Here is a 13,844-nt window from a genome sequence, read left to right on the forward strand (position 1 = left end):
AAACCTCACAACAATGATAAATAAGACGTGCTGGAGTTATAGATTCTTGTCCGAGAGACTCCCCATGCTTTGGAACAGGATTCCAATCTACATTAGGCAGAGCCCCTCACTAACACTCTTTAAGAGAAACCTTGACAAGTGGATGGGAAACAGAAAACTTACCCCGGGGATCACTGCCGTGGCTCTGCTGGACAGAGGCACAGGGAACTAATGGCTCTGCTGGACAGAGGCACAGGGCACTAATCTAAGGGGGTTGCAAAAGCCAACACATTCTGGCTAGGCTTATAGATGCCCTTGGGCAGATAGCCTCGTACTTACTTATGGACATATTATAAATTGGGTATGGTTTCTAGGGCCCAGAGCATGTTCTGCTGAAACCAGTTTATATGGGTTTGTTGAGGACACTTCTCAGCCTTCCACCTTCCATTCTGTTTTTTGAGCTTTTTACTCTCCCTTTCATATCACTGCTGCAGTATCCTAAACAGAAGGAGATAGTACAGTTGTGTAAAATCTTACCATAACAATAGATGTCTGTCTCTTCACTGTTGGAGTATTTGTTCCCTCCCTCCAATCCCCTCTTGTTTGTTCTGGTAAACCCCTCTTGTTTGTTCTGGTTATTGTTGCAAATTCCCTTCTGGCTGAGGGTTTGCCTTTTTTCTCGTGTATTTTTTCCTTTTAGATGTGCATGGACTCCTTTGTCTTATGGAGGCTGTTCTCATCTTGGACTTTTCATTTCTGGGTAACTGTGTCCATACTTCGCTTTTATGCCCTATGTTGTGTGTGGGGAGCATAGGTATGACTTAGAAGTGTACAAGATCATTAGACTGGTATATTTGGCTGAGCGTTGGGCTGCCCTTGGTGGGAGATTCCTTCTGTTTAGAATTCTGCACAATGAAGAGAAAGACATTAACTGTTAGGAAAAGATTTTGCACATCTGTACTTTCTGCACTAGTAAGATGGCATCAATTAACTTATGCTGAGTTTGCATTGATGTTAAATATTTAAAATGATTTGCTCTTTATATTTTCTGAAAAGTGTGCAACTTGATGCAACATTTTTTTCTTAACGCTAAATCTCTATAAGACAAGTTTGTGATGTGTGGTTTTACATAGTATAAATGCACACATTTTGAAACCTGCACTGTTGTAGTTGTGTTGACAAGTATAGGCACAAATTTCCATTTTGCACTCTGATAATGTTGCTTTTCATACCATCTTGCATTTATAAAAGTGATTACAGCTTTCCAAATTTTGCAGTGTTTGTACATAAGACATTTGTGAAACATTTTCAGCTTGTGCACCGTCCAGTCATAAAAAAGATGTTTTCAAATGAGCTCTCATACAAGTTAAATTCATCTTTATTAAAGTAATAGTGTAGACAATTATGGGAACTGTCCACAAAGGTGGATTTCTTAATATACAAAATGTGTGTAATTACACTTTTAGCTGTCTGTTTAGCTGTGTAATTCGTTGTCTTAATCATACATACTAAAAGTTTTAAATGAGCAGTATAGAACTTATAATCTTCCCTACACTGATGTATTTCCAGTAAGTTTTCTTACTGTTTTAATGGATGTTTGAATTTTCTGAAATATTAGAACTGATTGAGAATTGTTTATTTTATAATAATTATTTGTTCATTAAGCAGGCAAGACCCACAAAGCGTAAATTTCTGCCCTTTACAAGGACAGGGCAAAAGACAATAGAAAAGCAGCAGTCTTTTATAAGAGAAGGCCTTGCTCTAAAGCCATCTGAAAATGGCTAACCCTTGGTATCTATTTTGTTTTATTGCCTTCATGGCAAAATCCACACACACACACACACACACACACACACTTTTAGATCCACAGCAGCCACTTCAGCCATCCTCTGGTGAGGGAATGGGGGTCATCACGCCATTTATTTTAGAAGTAGCTACCTGGTCCTCAGTCTAAGCCTTCTGCAGGCATTAAAGCCTGGACCTAGCCACTGGCTCTAAACTCTAATCAGGATTCGCCACAGCCATTCTGGGAGGAGGTGTACTTCATCTGAAACTTCCTCAGGGCCAGCCAGCCATTGATTCTTTAACTTTGGGAATATTCCCAGATGTGAAGACTATTACAGCAGTTAACATACAGTGAACATCATACAGCTGTGTTAGCTTATCTTGATTGTAGGTGCTTGGCTGTATTCACTGTTACAGACTTTATCTCCCTTTGGCTCTCTTCTTATACTATGGGCATAACTGGGTTTAGGTCATATTCATAGTCATTCTTCTTCACTGTCTACTACCACACAGGGCATCTTTCATTGGATTGACCTAGAGCTAAGAGGTGAAGTTTAAGGAGGTGGTCTTGGTTTATGGGGACAATCATTCTTTTGTCCACCAGAGCTGTTAATGCCCTAAATCAGCCACAGGTTCCTGGAGGCTGCCAGGGCAAAAAAAATCCAAAGATGGCGAGGGCTTATGCCCCTTATAGATCTCAGAGTTGGTGACCTCCAGGTGGGATGACATCTACTCAGCCTAGAGGGGAGTAAGGGTGCAAAGCAGGGTAAATTGGGCATTACAGCTTTCTGCATTAGAAATCCCAAATATAAAGACTACTGCAACAATGAACATCCATGAACATGTACAATTCAGTTCCTAACATAACTGTACTTATCCCTCTTACAAGGTTAACATCTGATTAACTTTTTTAATTGAATGGGAAATGACTAAAATCTGCATTACAAGAACATTTTTACTTGATTTATATGTTAAATTAAGTCCTATTGGTTAAGCTTGAAAAGCTTAAAACAAACTTGCTGTTATATGCCTTCAGAATCTTCCAGTTGGTCATTTAGTTTTCCCTAGTATTTTGTTGCAGCATGGGGACATGAGTTGCCACCCCCCATCCACTAGTCAAGTGCAACTCCTTGTAGAAAGAAGAAATACTTTGTTTCCCTGTGGACCAGAGTTTTGTTCTGTTTCCATGACTAATTTAGCAGGGAGTTTGAATATTTTAATAGGTAAGGTATGTTCAGCTGCTGTCAGAGGAGGATCCTGAAAATTTTGTTTAAATTTGTGTATTTTTCTTATTTTGTATATTTTTGCATTATTTTTCTCTTATAGTAGTGTCAAGTGTATTCAATCAAAGCCATTAGGTTTTTCCTTTCTGTGGTTTGAGCTTTACCTTGGTGCTGTTTTATTTTCAGAAATAAAATCATTACATTCAATGTGTAGAAGGATCTACAGATGTGGAAGCTGTCAACACAAAATTATATCTTCATAACTGCCTATGCCAGTGTTCTCAGTGTGGTAGTAATTTTATCAGCCTCTGTTGTTCTGTTTTGGATTCCTTAATTTTCTGTTGCTTGCTTATGTAAGACTTGTTACATATTCATGTTTCCTAGGCTGTTGCAGGCAGTAAGCTTTGTCACTGTAAAGAGCTGTTGTCATTTGTCCCATATTTTGTGTTAGTATTAAAAGTGCCAGAACACCTTTTTTTTATTATTATACATTTGTTAAACAGGAAAGTCCGACTTGGAACAAACCCAATTTTCAGCAAAGGCCTGGAGAGAAATGCTCCAGGCGCATGTCTTTGTAATGTTGGTGGAAACCCACACAAACACAGGGAGGACATGCAGACTCAGCACAGAAAGCACCCAGCCAAGAATCAAACTGGAGAACCTCTTGCTGTGAGGCGACAATGCTACCACTGCGCTCTCCATACTTGATAGCCACTGTTGGTTTAGATTTTGATTTCCATTTCCTAGCAATTGCTTTTTTGGCAGCCCAAAAAGTTAAACTTAAGGTCTTATTGTGTCTAGGCAGTTCAGATCCTGTGTCCCAGCTCAAAAGAATCATTTCCTTACATGCAGCCACTTGCTCCCTCTATAATCCTGACAGACTACGTTCATATCTCCTCCCAGTGTTCCTTTGTAAATTGTTTACAGTCTCTGTTCCTAATCACTTCCTCTGATTGATTCTTATAGTTAACTTGCAGTGTTTTATATGCCTTACTAATTTTCCCTTTTTTTAGCAGCACCTTCTGTTCTACACTTGACTAAAAACTCTACCAGAGCAGATCTTTCACTTGAGTCGTCTCTCTTTTTTTCTGTTTCTCTCCTTTTCCACATTTTTCTTTTTCTACCTCCCCACTACATTGTTTGTCTCTCCTCTGCACATCTTTATCTCTGTCTCTCTCCATTCACACAACTGCTCTTGATTTTGTAGAACTCCCGATTGTTACTTCCTAAAAGTTTTGATTTTCTGATAAATCATTGAGGATTGATATTGGTCAGTAATGTCAGACATTACAGAGTTCCATACTACCACTCCAAAAAAATGCATGTTAATGGTTAACCTGTTCTATTAATTTTGAACAAAATGAAAAATATTTAAAGATTGTCCTTGGTTTTGGACTTTTGTCCCAAATTCTTGAGTAAAGAAAAATTGGCCTATATCTTCTCATTTTTTTTCCTCTCTATGTATGTATATTATGTATATGTGTGTACGTATGTTGTGTGTATATATATATATATATATATATATATATGTAGTGTATGTATGTGTAGCTATTCCTCTGTGTCTCCTGAATCATCACTTGTATGTCTAGTAGCTTTTAAACTTAATTTAATAATGTTGTATACCTTGTAACATCCAGGTATTCCTAATAGATTTATTTTTGTAAGTAGTGAGAAAAGTTTGCTTAGTCACTGCTAACAGGAAAACCATTAGCAGGCAACTGTTTGTCATGATGAATCTTTCAGTATGTTGTCAGCAGCAGTCAATGAGAAAGTTAGATCAAGTCACTCAAAGATCTTTCAAATGCAATAGTTAGTATTGCTAAATGCACCCAGACCTTTTATTTTCTAAAGGAAAAAAAAGCATGCAACAAAGAAACAATACTTTCAAGTTATCAAATCAACAGCTGCAGCTTTATATAGTGATCATCCTGATTCTGCTCCTTCTCCCACTGAAATTTAGCCAATCACAGTGGCAAATTTCAGGACCAGACCTAATAGACAGGGAGCAGTCTAGTAGATAATGCACAAGTAGAGTGTATACATCTCTGAACAGGAATGCCGTACCTGTGCCAGCTGCTATACACTGCATACATTTAAATTTACTTCAAGTAAGTTGAACTAAATGTTGGCTTTATGATTATGGATGTAGCATGCTTCTCTCTCTAACTTTGCTGTTATGTATAGCTTTCTTTACACTCTTTAATTGTCATTATTTTAATGTTCATTTTATGTCAGCAATGTTTTAGAAGTTTCCACCACAGGATTCTACTTAAAATGGGACTTCCCAGCTGGACATTTCCATTTGATAAAAGTAGTTTATACGCAAATGTATGATCATGCAAGATGGTGAAGATGATGATCCAGCAAGCCTACGTTAGTGTTGTACTTGCCCCCCTCCCTAGCAGTGCAAAATAATTTTAAGTTTTAGTGTCTGCATTTCAGTGTTGAGTCCAGAGGTGTTTCCAGAGCTACATCACCCTTTTTGTGAATTAATATTTGTCTCTGCTGGTCTTCACTTTTCCCTTGTCAAGGCTTGTGTCCCTTTCACTATCATTTCTGTTTGTGTCCTCTAAGGTTACTCTTTGTGAATATCTCCCTATTACCTTCTTTCCTCCAGTGTTACTTTATCGGTATTTGCAATATTTCTTTGTTCTGCAGCTCATAAGCTCCTTTTACGATACTGGTAGTCCTCAAACAAATGAACTGGCTTCAGAAGTTAGCATAGTGATCCACATAAAGCCTCACTAGCATACTGTATAATGGAAAGATGGTGTCTGTATCTTGAATCCAGATGTCAGCATACATCTCTACCCAAGACTGTTACAAACCACTAAATCAGACAGTCTCTCCTGTTTTTATTTATTTATTTAGGGGATGAAGGCAAAAAATAGTACTAGCATCTGTAACATACTCCTTAAAACCTGAGTCACTAGTAAGGATGCTAAAATAAAAGTTGATTGACACAACTTACTACACCGCATACTAAAAGCCCTGCTTGAAGACTGCCTTGAGACAGACACTGAGTAAGAGTGCTCATGCTGGAGATGTCAGTAAGAAGTGTCATGTCTTGCACATAAAGACCCTCAAGTAAAAAAGAAACTGAAGGTCAAACTCCGTTTTTCATCTCACCATAAAACATGTTCATACAGCAAATTCAAAGTAATTAATTTGCATACAAGTTTAATTGTAATCCAGCTTCAGCCCAGCAATCCCCATTCCTTGTGGTAGTGCCGCTTAATCCTTTTCTAAAGGTGCTGTTAAAGTACTTGAGTGGAAAGGCTTGGAAAGCTGTTTACAGCTGTGATTATTGATAACCAAGACTGCTTGGTCCACTGTCATTTTATAGGTGACGACCTGTCGTATGGGTTGGGGGTGAGATTGACAACTCCTCTACCTCCACTGGAGCCTAGATCTGTAGTGATATACATCAGGAAGTGAAGACTAGCAAGAGACTTAACTTTAAGACCTCAAAACCAAGCAAACGTCTACTAATACTAAAAGGGAAGTACTGGTCTACTGGCATAAAAAACTTTCATTTTTAGTCATTCCTACATTAGCTATAAGTTGGAAAGGAAATGTTTACTGTATCACCAACAAATCAGGACATTTGCTTTTCATTCACAGTTAATGTGGACATTGGGATGCAAGCTGTTAATCGGTGACTGTACTGTTCAAAACAGGACAGGTGACAACCGTATAATTATGTAATTACTCTTGCTTGCTTGTGTGATGACTATGATTAATAATGGTGATAATTTCCATTTTAGCTTTTTCATATAAACTATTCTGCAGACGTGCTTAGAAGAGAAGTAAGTTGCACTGCATATAATGTCGTAAAAATTGTGCTACTTTTAATAAAATGTTTTTTATTCTTGTTATAGATGGTCCACGGCCTAATCACAAAGAAATCCTTTCTTTGAGAGCATTTTTGTTGCTGTTTGTAAAGCAGCTTCTGATGAAGGTAACTGCATGAAGAGAATGTCATGTGATTATTGATAAGCACTTTCCCTGGATTGGCTAGCTGGTGTAAAGTCTTCTACGTGAGTCATGTATTAGTAGGGTGTGTTTAAGTTTTGGCCTTTAACTTAAGTGCTATAAATTCTGAAATAGCTACAGAAGGGCTATTGTAAACGAGCTTTAGTTGTCATTTAACAAAAATTAAAGCTACACTCTTCCTGTAGTGATTAACTCAACCCACTCTGGGGCAGTGTCAAGTTGAGAGTTTGACTGGGGTGATGCACCTGTCAAAGAGTAACACAGGTGTCCTAACGTGAGCTCAGGGAGGATAGAAACCTGTGGTGCAGAAGGGCAAAAGCTCGCTTTATCTTGATTTTTAGTATGAGTACAGTATTTCAAGAGCTTCTATACTACATTTAGGTACATGGTTTATATTCAGGCAAGCCAATGTTGAAATACTCATGACAGTGTAAGAAATAAAAGTGGTTATAGTGTAATTTTCTACTAAAAGACATGTTTACATGGAGAAACTTGTTTTTTCTAACTCCTTTATTTTGCTGACAATACCCATCCAAGTTTTATTAGAATCGGTATGTTCTCTACAAGACCTCTTGTTGAATTTACTTGTTCCTGTAATTTTGACTATAACCATAATTCCAAACAATTATTTTTTTATTCTAGTGCCTAATTATATTCTCACTTGCTTTAGTATTTAGGGTAATAAGAGAAAGAATGACAACATTTTTTCCCTTTATAAAATGTAAAATTTTGAGGTGAATTAGGATTGAAGATTAATAGATACTGTTATGTTTTGAAATCTAAAATATTCATGAAAACAATTTGGAGTAGAATTTTCTGTAATATAATTATAAGGGTTTGTAGGTGTGAATTCTGAAAAGGAGGTTTATGCAACCAGTCAGCAGAATATAGGTTCATGGAAAATGCATTTTTATGAAACGATAAATTTAAAGTTATATAGATACACACACACACGTGTGTATATGTGTATGTATATATACATATATATATCTATATATATGTACACATCTATATAGATATATATATATATATATATATATATATATAAAAATACATATACATGTGTATGTATGTGTATATGTATATAGTGTGTGTGTGTGTGTGTGTGTGTATGTATGTATGTATGTATATATATATATGTATATATATATATATATATATATATATATATATATATGTATGTTCATAGGTAGGTACTAGGCTATTGGCCCTAGGACCTATACAAGCCTAGCCAAAAAGGTACCCTGGCTTTTGCCACCCAAGAAAATTATTTTCCTGTGCCCCTGTCAAGTAGAACCACAGAAGTGATCCCCGGGGTGAATTTCCTATTACCCATCCAGTCATCAAGATTTTTCTTGAGTGCTAATGAGGAGCTCTGTTTGACATAGATAGGTAGTCTGTTCCAGAGTATGGGAAGTTTCTGGGACAGGAATCTATCCCTCCAGCATGTTCTGTTTATTGTGGTGACAAGGTTTAGGTCCCTAGAGCATGTAGCTCGGAGGGATTGGGATTTCTTTAAGTGGAGCATGTCCAACAGCTCTGGGTTTGACATAGCTTTGTTTGTTAGGCAGAGATCACCTCTGAGTAGGTGATATGCAACGGAGTAAAGCTACGTAAGGCATCTGTTTGAGGCCAGTAATCCTCTTTGTGAGGTATTTTTGTGGCCTTACCAGTTGTAGATGTCTTGTGAGGTACATACCAAAAGGGGCGTTGTACTCTAAAATGGGTCTAATGAGTGATGAGTAGATGGGAACAAAGACCTCTTTTTTTCTGGATGAGAAACCTTTTGTGATGAGGTGTGCCATGTAATAGGATTTCCTGACCACTGTGGTGATGTGATTAGCAAAGGAGAGACTGCTGTCCACCTGTGTCCCAAGGTCTCTTATCACACTTTTGGTGTTAAGTAGTGGTAGTTCATGGGTACAGAGTTTTTACCAAAGGGGATGACAATGCACTTTTTGGCATTGAGCTTGAGACCATGTCTTTGACACCAGGCATCTGTCTCAGTGAGGCCCTTTTGTAGGATGTCCACATCGTTAGGAGTTTCGATTATGGCTCCTAGTTTGCAGTCATCTGCGAATTTAGTTGACCAAAGACCTTCTTTGTTAGCCTGTACTTCAGAGAAATAGATACCAAACAGGAGAGGACCCAGTACTGAACCCTGTGGTACTCCACTTGTCACTGGTCTGAAGTCTGATTTGGAGCCTGCTACTTTCACAGTGTGGGTTCTGTCAGTAAGCTAGTTGGCAACCCATCTTGTGACATAGGGATTTATACCTACTTTAGTGAGTTTATCTATAATTCCAGAATGGGGGATGGTGTTTGAATGCCTGGCGAGATCTAGATAGGCTGTGTGAACCACCTTAGCCTCATCTATGGCTTTGGTGACTACTTCAAAGAAGTCTGTCAGGTTTAGGAGACATGATCTGCCTTTTACAAACCCAAACTGTGTGGGGTCCAGAGTTTGGAGATCTTAAATGTCTTTGTTTATGAGTTCCATGATGATGCGTTCCATGGCCTTGCAGACTAGGCTCATCAGGCTAATGGGGTGGTAGTTCCCGGGGTCTGTTGTGGTCCCCCCTTTGTGGAGTGGGATAACTGTTGTGGTGCGCCATTCAATGGGCACAAAGCTTGAGGTGAGGCTATGATTGAACATGTTACTTAGGTGGGGTGCCAGTTAATTCTGTAGTTCATGTAGAAGGCAGCCTGGAATGTTGTCAGGTCCCATGGATGCTGTGTTCTTGGCTTTGGAGAGTGAAGCTTTTACCTATGCAGCCATGATTACTGGAACTTTGCATTCTTCTGATATAAAGATGGGCCCTTTAGGGGGTGAGAGGTGGGTAAGGTTAGCACTGAACCTATCTGCCAGGATGTTGGCAATATCAGTTGGTTCTGTATATTTAGTGTCATTGTGCTGTAACTCAGAGCAGATCTGAGTGTTGCCATTGAGATTTTTGACATAGCTATAGAATGCTTTGTGGTTTTCTTTAGAATCAGTGGCAATTTTGTTTTCATAACTAGCTTTGGAGGATTTTATGAGGGATCTCAGCTTCTTACTGAGGCTGACCAGGGAGTTGCTCCAATCGTGGGATTTTACTCTTTTTTTGCAGCAGTTTATTCTGTTGTAGAGTTTGTTTATGGCAGAAGACCACCAAATTGGCTTCCATTTTTTTGGAGGATAGCATCTTGGTTCTGTTAGGGATAACATGATCCATGCACTCGTGTAAGTGCTTATAAAGTACATTTTTGTAGGATTCAGCAGTTGTACCTCTATTGTCCATCTGCATGGGTGTTGTGAAGTTTGCCACTTCTGTCTTAAGAAGTGTGAAGTTGGCTTTGGAGAAATTTTTTATGGTTGTTTTCCTAATGGGGGGTGGGAGCGGGATGTGGATGTCTAGGGTGATTAGCTTGTGGTCGGATCTGACCAACGAGGAGCTGACCTCTGGTGAGGAACACCAGTCACCCATGTTGGTGATGACCAGGTCTAGGATATTGCTGCCCCTGGTGGGGGTGTGGATAAGTTGATCCAAGGCATTGGAATTGATGATTTCCAGAAAACGTTGAGCAAAAGAGTTGGTACATGAGTAGTTTTCCCAGTTAATGGTAGGGTAGTTGAAATCACCCATTATTAGAGTGTTGGGTTGTACCTTAATATTTTCCAATGTATTAAGAAAAGAGGAGTGGTAATCCTGGGGCATGGTGGGAGGGTCTGTAGGAAGCTACAATCTGGATTGCGGTTTTGCCCAGAGTTAGTTGAACTTGGATAATCTCTGATGCATTATGCTGAACAACTAGCTTGGAGGTGTGGATATCCTTAATGAATATGGACACGTTTTCACCTGTAGTGTTTCGGTCCGGGTTTGGTGGCCGAAAGGTGTGGCATGGATTATAGCCTGGTAATGCAGGGGTGCTCTGTGGAGCTTTAAACCAGGTCACTGTCACTGCACAGATGTCAGTGTTCTCCATTTTAAGGAGTGCCTCGAGTGAGTGCATTTTGAGGTTTAGACTTCTAGCATTGAGTAGCATTATCCTCAGATTTTGCATGCTTGTACCTGTTAGGGTGGTGAATTTGTCATTTGAACCTTGCCTGAAAAAGGCACTATAACAGTGGCAAGAGCCTTTGCCAGTGTCCGGAATCCCAAGGGCGACAGGTGCAGGTCATCTCTGGCAAAGCAGCGTGGTCTTTCGATCATGTCATCCCAGGCAGACAGATACCGGATTCCCTTAGAATGACACTAGAAGCTTAGCCAATTGTTAAAGTCAATCATTTTGTCCTTGTACTGTGGTGTCATTCTTGGTGATGGCAGGATGCTACTCAGGGCTAGGGTCATACCGGCCTGGGATACAAGATCGGAGAGCTCCTCCATGTCTCTGTTCATGTAGTCCAGGGAGGTACGTCTCAGGTCATTCAAACGAACATGGACAATTAGAGTCATATTTGTACTTGTGGAGTGACCTGAGTGTGTGAGTTATGTGGCGGATCCTGGCACCTGACAGGCAGCTGACAGTAACTTTTTCCTTGTTTAGCCTGGTGAGTGGAACATCAGTGTGACTGACTAGAGTCACCTATGACTAGATTGTTGGGTACGTTATGCCTTATGGGCTGTAGCTGAGTGGCACACTGAGTATGTGGGCTATGTGTCATTTGTGTTTTGTTGAGGGGTGGAGGTTGCTTGCATTTCTGCTTTGGAGGTCTCTGTTGTTTGGGCAGATTTGTAATGAGAGCCTCTGTGAATGTAGGTGTGTGTTTTGTGCTACTGTGTGTGTGTTTTGATGGTGTAGGTTTTGAGGGACTATGCGATGAGTGTGGTGCAGTGCAAGTGTTTACCTTCTCCTCTTGACTGTCTAGGCTAGTCTTTGGTGAAGAGAGCTTTGCTTCCAGTTTGGCTATATAAATGCCTCTCTCACAGGTCGTAGTGTTGGGTGGTAGAAGGAGAGGGTTGTTTGTGTACATGAGGCAATTGCTGCATTGTCCCAAGATGCCCAGATTCATCAGGTAGACAGGAGAAAACACCGGGAGCTGACCTTTAGAGATGCCTGAATCGGTGCTTATTTATTAAGTACTAAAAACTGTTTTCCTCTAGACAAGTGTAAAGTTGAATGCTGTAGTAATTTGTAACTTATTTAGTGCTTACAATGAGTTCTGAACAAGTGCTGCGATCAAAGAAACAGATGAGTGCTAAAACTAAAAAGCTGGCTAGTTGCAAGGGAAATTTTACAGAACAGACTTTAAGGCGCCATGAATAGTTTAACCCCAGTTAAGTGGGGGGGGGGGCTTAGGAGCTCACAAACAGTCCTGGAAACAACAAATCCGTATCTGACCTACCACAGGAAAGGGGGGAAGCACGCTTAGATTTTTTTTTCCAGTAAAGTGGAAATGGAGAAAGCTGGAACAGAAGTTAATTCAATGTTAAGAATCTGAGTGGGTTGGCTTTCACAAATGTTCTGTATTAGATTGAGTGAACTAATGACACTAGACTGAGAGGAGTGTCACAGATCAGATATACCGTATGTGCGGGCAACTGCAAAGCCACCAAGTGTAAGAACACACAACACTAGGGAGAGAGTGGGTGGGAAAAATTACAGTTCCTAGCTGTAGCCACTAAATGAAAGTTGTAAACAGATCAAGGAGCAGACTCGAGAATGTTTTTAACTGTAAACAGACAAAGATGCACAGAAAAGCTCGGATAGAGCACTCGCAAACAAAAAATACAACTCTCAGTATGAAAAAGCAGTTTACAGTTAAGTAATGTTAAAACAGTACAAAACAGTGCATACATGCGGTGAAACAATAAAAAAAGCTTTATAATGGTGTAAAATGTAATAGATCAACTGTATAGCTCAATTATAAGCATTTCAGAAGTGCAGTTCAGTGAAATAAGTGTAAGAAATAACTTATCCTGCTCTTGGAATCTTAAGGAATTTCCACTTATGCAATGCAATCCAGAGCCTGATGATACAAGCAGAACCTTTATAAGACACAAGGTTTATATAGCAGTAAGAATGGAAGAGTTGGAAGATCAGATTACTACTCAGCCCCTGCTATTACCCAATCACTTGTACTACAGAAGGTCAGGAGGCCTTGTTACTCTCAATAATAATGAAGACAATCAGCAGAAAATGGCTGCCAGAAACACAGGAAATTCAAACATAACTACAAGCCTAGACAACAGGCCTCTATCAAGATTATGCCACCTGAGCAGAACACAGAAACCTCACTTTAAAAGCATAGAAAGAACACCCACAAAGAGAAAATACAAGCCTCAGTATGAAAAATCAGTTTACAATTTAGTAATTTAAATAAAAAATGCAATTATACTATTACAGTTCCTAGCTGTAGCCACTAAATAAAGTTTTAAACAGATCAAGGAGCAGACTCGAGAATGCTTTTAACAGTAAAGAGACAAAAATGCACAGAAAAGCTCAGACAGAGCACTCGCAAACAAAATACAACTCTCAGTATGAAAAAGCAGTTTACAGTTAAGTAATGTTAAAACAGTATAAAACAGTACATAAATGCAGTGAAACAATAAAAAAAGCTTTATAACAGTGCAAAATGTAGATCATCAACTGTATAGCACAATTATAAGCGTTTCAGAATATATATAAAATGACTGTAAGTGTGTGTGTGTATATATATATATATATATATATATATGTACGTGTGTGTGTGTGTATGTATACATACAGACATGTGTGTGTGTGTGTGTGTGTGCAGATGTCTCTCTCTCTCTCTCTCTCTCTATATATATATATATATATATATATATATATATATCATGTGTCTGTGTGCATATATATATATATATGTGTGTGTGTGTGTGTGTGTAGATATGTATATATATATATATATATATAAAA

General features: G+C 38.9%; 1 protein-coding gene across 1 annotated transcript in view; it reads left to right on the forward strand.

The window, feature by feature from the left end:
- Positions 1 to 13,844, forward strand: part of LRBA (LPS responsive beige-like anchor protein) — a 4,045,850-nt gene that overhangs the window by 876,256 nt on the left and 3,155,750 nt on the right. Inside the window, exon 14 of the mRNA XM_044063433.1 lies at positions 6,869 to 6,948. Within this exon, the coding sequence (XP_043919368.1) occupies positions 6,869 to 6,948 (80 nt within the window). The remainder of the gene's footprint in view (positions 1 to 6,868; positions 6,949 to 13,844) is intronic.

The sequence above is a fragment of the Protopterus annectens genome, chromosome 2.part1 (assembly GCF_019279795.1).
Source record: "Protopterus annectens isolate FY-2018-M chromosome 2.part1, PAN1.0, whole genome shotgun sequence".
In the NCBI taxonomy this organism is placed as follows: Eukaryota; Metazoa; Chordata; order Ceratodontiformes; family Protopteridae; genus Protopterus; species Protopterus annectens.